The 6,000-nt window shown below is 34.1% G+C and overlaps 1 protein-coding gene across 1 annotated transcript; it reads right to left on the minus strand.

Annotated features, from left to right (window-relative positions):
• Window positions 1–1,833: 1,833 nt before the first annotated feature.
• On the minus strand, window positions 1,834–5,123 carry LOC134276970 (uncharacterized). The gene is made up of 5 exons (XM_062759254.1): window positions 5,011–5,123; window positions 3,760–3,795; window positions 3,273–3,460; window positions 2,634–2,871; window positions 1,834–2,068 (listed from the first exon to the last, which is right to left on the minus strand). The coding sequence occupies exons 1-5, from the start codon at window positions 5,072–5,074 to the stop codon at window positions 1,866–1,868; spliced, it is 729 nt and encodes a 242-aa protein (XP_062615238.1). The 5' UTR covers window positions 5,075–5,123; the 3' UTR covers window positions 1,834–1,865.
• Between the last annotated feature and the right edge of the window lie 877 nt (window positions 5,124–6,000).

The raw sequence follows: 6,000 nt of genomic DNA on the forward strand, positions 1-6,000 counted from the left end.
ATCGTATTTTTTAATACTTTTGGATGAAATACTTTAATATTTAGTATATTAAAGTATATAGATTGTGTAGACAAGATGATATGGTCATTACGCACATGCATTCACATGTGCACAATGCTAAAATTTGAATGAACTTGGTACCCTTCAGGGTAAACGTTGTTAAAGTCTCAAATGCATAAAGTTTGTCTTATTTAATTAAGCTTACAGGGAATATGGCACCAAAAGGGAGATGGGGAGCGTTTGGGGAACATCTGTAACGGTCCCCGTTACAATTAGCACTAGTTATCATTATTATTTTTCTTCTTCTTCCTGGGTACTTTTTTGTCCGGGAATGATCTCGTAAACTATACATCCGACTAAGGTGAAATGTTTTTAGGGTCAGTAGACATGTTATGTAGATTTGCGGAACGAAGGTCATTTTGCACGCACGTGCTTGCAAAAGCGTGCACGTGCAACATGTGTAATGACCGATTTAATTGATATAGGCGTAACTTTTTAAATTTTTGATGAAATGCTTTGAAACTTATAATATAAGGATATATTAGAAGCATAGACATTATGACATGGTCAAAATAGCAAGATCTCACGCGCATGCACGTGCGCTTTGCTCTGATTGGCTGAAACTAAAGTCTCAATATCTTTCTTGTTTTTTGACGAAATCCTTTGAAATTTTGAAAATAGCCATGCATTAGAATATCCTACAACATGATATATAGCAATTATCATGAAAACACGTGCATGCACGTGCGTTGCAATCTGATTGGCTTAAACTTTAAATAGCTATAACTCCCTTGATTTCCAACCAAACAGGATGGGATTTGGAACATAGATAGTATACTGGACTACTACAAGAAAATATGGTCACCATGCACATGCATACACGTGCATGTATGTGCGCTGCAATCTGATTGGCTGAAACTTTATACAGCAATAACTCCCTTGGTATCAACCAAACGGGGTGGGATTTAGAACATAGATAGATGTAATGGACATCTACAAGAAGGTATTGTCACCATGCTCATGTATGCACATGCGTGCACGTGAAATGAGCAAAATCAAAAAAACACTTGAATGAGCGTATCTTTTTAATACATTTGGATTAAATACTTTAATATTAAGTATATTGAAATATATAGATTGTGTAGACAAGATGATATAGTCATTACGCACATGCATTCACATGCGCAAGCAAAATTTGAATGAACTTGGTACACTTCTGGGTAAACGTTATTAAAGTCTTAAATGCATCGAGTTTGTCCTATTTAATGAAGCTTACAAGGAATATGGCAGCAAAAGGGAGTTGGGGAGCGTTTGGGGAACATCTGTAACGGTCCCCGTTACAATTAGCACTAGTTTTACAATGTATTTGAAAAGAAATTAAAAAATGTAGGAAATAGAATATCTTGAAAAATCAATTTTTACTAAGATTAGTCAAAATTATAGTAAAGCATCCTCAAAGTTTTCAAATTATGGACCCCTGCTCCTTATCCGGATCACCTTCATATCTGAACATTTCAATAATAACCCTTTCTTTCTTAGCCAAAGTGCTTGGGTTGGGAATAAGACACATGGGTCTTTTGTTTTGTTGTAAACATTTTTAAATTGAAAATTATATTTTCAAATTTAACATGATAGTGAATGAAATTCTGTATTAAACACTGCAATGTTTAAACTTGTTTGATGATGAATGATCCCTTGTTATTCATAACTACATTAAATAAATGATGTTATTGCTTTAGCATAAATTCATTCTGTTTTGTGTTGATGTTAACAATAAATAATATAAATGTAATTAAAAAATGCAATATATAAATTGAAAAATTTATTTACACAGTAAGTAAAACATTTCTTTACTACCACGGACTTTAGAATGCTGGAGCGGCTGTAGCAGTACCAAACGGGGAGACACATAATTTATTGAACTCATTCCAGACTGTCCCCTCCGGACAAGTTAGGACGTAGGCCGTACCCCCCGGGGAGCACTGGATGAACTTGGAGGGGTTAGGGTGGGAGAAGTAAATCCCTTCTGGTGGTACCGTCATGTGTTGACAAGTTGACAGGGAGGAATCTAAAAATATTTTTTTTAGAAAGTGATGGATCAAATCGGTCCTACTAAACAGAGTACGCTAGTACGATTGAGTACTTTAGAGTATATACGTTAGTAATATTTTGTAATTAATTGAATTAAACTAGATTTTGTATGTTTTTCTACTTTACTTTAACATATTGAATATATATTTTAAATAAAATTTGTGTTTTTTTTTTATTTTAGGAGTTATTTCAATTTTTGATTTTGGGTTACGGTTTATCGTTTGATCTACATAAAATAACATAATTTTTCTGGCGTACTCTAAAGTACTCTATCGTACCATATCCTACTCTGTTTAGTAGTACTCGGATCAAATTAATGTTAGATTTCTCATTTGAAATTCATTTTCATATTAATTTTCATCTTATTACAAAACCATTGCAAATGGATTTTTATATAAACACTGTCAAATATAGGAAATACATAATTTCAAATACTTAATTCATTTACAAACGTGCAATGTTGTTCTAAAATGAGCAGTGTTAAATTTGATTTAGTTGATCATGATATTTTGCATACAGTTATCAAAACAACTAATTTATACCTGGTGCCACGGTGGTGGCGGCCGGCGGTGGTGTCTGTCCGATGGTGGCGCTGTAGACACAGGACTGCCTCGTGTTGTCCCAGATTAACGGAGAGGGACACACCATTATATTGACCTGGTCCACCCCCTCACACACCATGAACTTTGTGTTGTCGTTAGGGTATGCGAAGTAAATCTGTCCCCTGGCTATCGCTGTCGCTGTACAGGGATTTCTAAATCCAATGGTGACTGGAGCGGGCTGTTAAAGCGGATCATTTAAAATGGATGACTGTATAATGTACATGTACTTTATCAATTAATCATGTTTGATGAGTTTTAAGTTCGTTTAACAAATAAGAAAGATTTCAATGATTTTATTCATTTTCATGAGTATTTGAAAAATCTGTTATGTAAAAGAGCCTGATTTTAAAGGATAATTTTTTTTATACATTCCAACCCCTCTGAGAAAATACTTGAGGAGCTATTCACTTTTGAATATTATATTTAAAAAGAATTTCTCAATTATTGATAAACTCTTCTATGCGTTCGTTTGCGATTTAGTGATAGATAGGCCATTTGTATTAACTTCATTATGTTTAAAATGTAGGCAGCAATTGAGAGTTAATGTTCGTAGTTCTTGATACAACTGCTATTACGTACCGTGGTGGTGACGGGGGGAGCGCAGCTGGTGACGGAGGGGTTGTACTCCTTCCCCTGGGGGCACTGAATGATATACATCTCCCCATCTGCCGTACACTGTAAAAACTTAGCTTTGTCGTGGGGGTGGGGATAGTATAACTGGTTATTGTGGTTGTTCTTACAGGGGTTGGGCACGTTTGACCACTGGTCTGTAAATATTAATATATAAAGTGGAAAACTTCAAAGTATATAGTAATTATAGAAATAACGGGAACATTTTGCAGGTTGACTTTTTTTCACGGTAACGAAAAAGATGATCAAATGTTTTAATGAAAAAAAATTAGCGAAATTATTTTAGCAAATCTAAGCTCATATAATCTTGAAGGAATAAAATACTTCAAGTTTTACTAATAGATTTAGCAAGGACTAATCACATGTCTTAATTCTCAAAATCAATTAATCTTTTTAAAGAATATTCTAAATACTAGCAGTTGAAAATCAACATTACCTCCACAGTTTGGCACTAAATCGACTTGCCTTTTGTCTGAAATTCAAAGAGACAAATTGAAAAGATAAAACTTAATTTCTGTGGAAGCCCCTTTCTCAGGTTTTGAAAATTAGGGTATATACATGTACATGTAGTAATCAGGATGTCCGTACGTCCTTCTAGCTGTCTTAAGTCCGTCGTTTTTGGATGCATATCTCTAATCCGCAACTCCTCTTTTACCACTGATTCTTTGTTATATATTGCCATTGTGCACCTCCTATTTTACTTTTTGATCGGACACATAAATGTATTTTGGGTTGGGACACATAGTATTGAAAGGTATCCATCTCTTCCCCGCAAATACCCCTACGCAACTGAGTAAAACTTAATGATACTTTCACAGATTCATTACATTATGCCATTGTGCACCTTTAATTTTACTTTTTGACCCGACTCTTATTTCGGGTCTCCAAAAGAAAAACGGACTTCGTCATTATTATCATATGGGAGGTTGGGGTATAATTTAGTGAGCTCTTTGCTCAAAGTATACCAGTCCTCTAGTTTTATTTAAAGCAAAATAAGCAACGTCGGGTGACTGTGCAAATACCGCAGTGATCATGTATACCCCTCAAATTTCTTCAAAATACATTTTTTTTTATCAGATATACATGATGATGTACAGTGTATATATAACTAATAGATACACTGTATGTCACGAAACATGAATAAAGGTAATTGTGCATTTTCATATTTAATAATTTTCGGTTTTATAAATGTTAAAAAAAACTGGTTCTATCCAATGTAAATCAAAGGAATAACCTAACAATCTTGTAAAACATCTATCGCATATACATGTATGTGTCTCATTCGAATCCAAACAGGAACATTAAATGCACATACGTGTTGTAGAAGAAGGCAATCGGTACCTGGAAGGAGGAGGGGGTGTCCCACATTTTCCTGGATAAACATGGAAAGGGGTCAGTCGTTTCCGACTTTTTTGACAAGAAAAAAATCTGAAACAACTATATACAGAAAAGAATTTCAGTATACTGCAACAGTAGAGTGGGTAAGGGGACATCAGGTATGTCCAAAAATATTCTATTTTATGAAGAAAACCTGAATATTGGAACAAAGCATGGGTAAATTATAGAGAAATGAACGACCGTATATATATTTTAAAAATATATTAAGATAAAATTACATATTAGTTCCACGCGTACAACACAAAACTTGTACAAGAGGTAAACTAATCATGTTAAAAAAATTAATTACCTGGAAACTCAAAGCTAAATTTACACAAATTAATTAAAGAATAAGCCACCAGTAGACCCCTCATGTTGTATAAGCCAGTCTTCCTTGAGATCGTCTCGTTCTGTCTGTGCCCTTGATAACCTTAGTACTATAGTAACGCACTAGTCATAATGTTACAAGATAAAGAGTTTTCTCTATTGGAATCGGTTTGACTTCTAGGTCACCGTCTCTCTTTGTTTCATAGTGTAGAAAATTTAGACGACAGTACGCATTGTCACATTGTAGGTGTACATTGCGACCCCTATTTGACAAAAGTCTGAGGCGCCTTAAACATGTTTAGCGCGACTGTTTAATTATATGAAAAATACTCTAAGATTTTTCTAACATTCATGTTAAATTAAAGCCATTGGGGAAGGGGACACCTGAGAACACGTGGACATTTTTCATATGCCCTTAATAGGCCCAAAATCGGAAACAAAGAAATTACTCATTGACTTACTTTGTCGTGAAATTGACAATTTCCATCTTCATATGTCCATTAAACTCGCACATTATCAGTAATAGTCTGGTCCGATTTATAGTCTGGTCCGATTTATAGAAAAAAATACTTCTAACGGCAAATAATTATTATTTGGTCCAGCATAGTTTTTTAGGCTAATTCGAGTATGCTAAATCCGAAAAAATATGCTGGCCTTCATGAAAATGGCGTTAAAGAGGTCAAAATGGCGATTCAAAATGGCGGACATCCAATTTTTCTAATTTTCTCTTAATGTCGTTAAAAATGGAGAAGTAATGAGTGATTATCTTAGAGTAATAAAACTATAAAAAATATAATAAAATGCTAACATTATTAGTTTAACTCAGAAAATGTAGTCGTTTTTACACTTAATTCGAATTTTCTCTGATTTATTTGTCTATTGTTTCTTTATTCTTCTTTGTTCAGGATTTTACATTTGCAAATACCCATACACTGCAGATTTGTATTCTTCTTCTACATCTCACTATTCTACA

This window comes from Saccostrea cucullata, unplaced genomic scaffold (assembly GCF_032062105.1).
Source record: "Saccostrea cucullata isolate Sc308-1 unplaced genomic scaffold, CSIRO_AGI_Scuc_v1 ctg1316, whole genome shotgun sequence".
Lineage (NCBI taxonomy): Eukaryota > Metazoa > Mollusca > Bivalvia > Ostreida > Ostreidae > Saccostrea > Saccostrea cuccullata.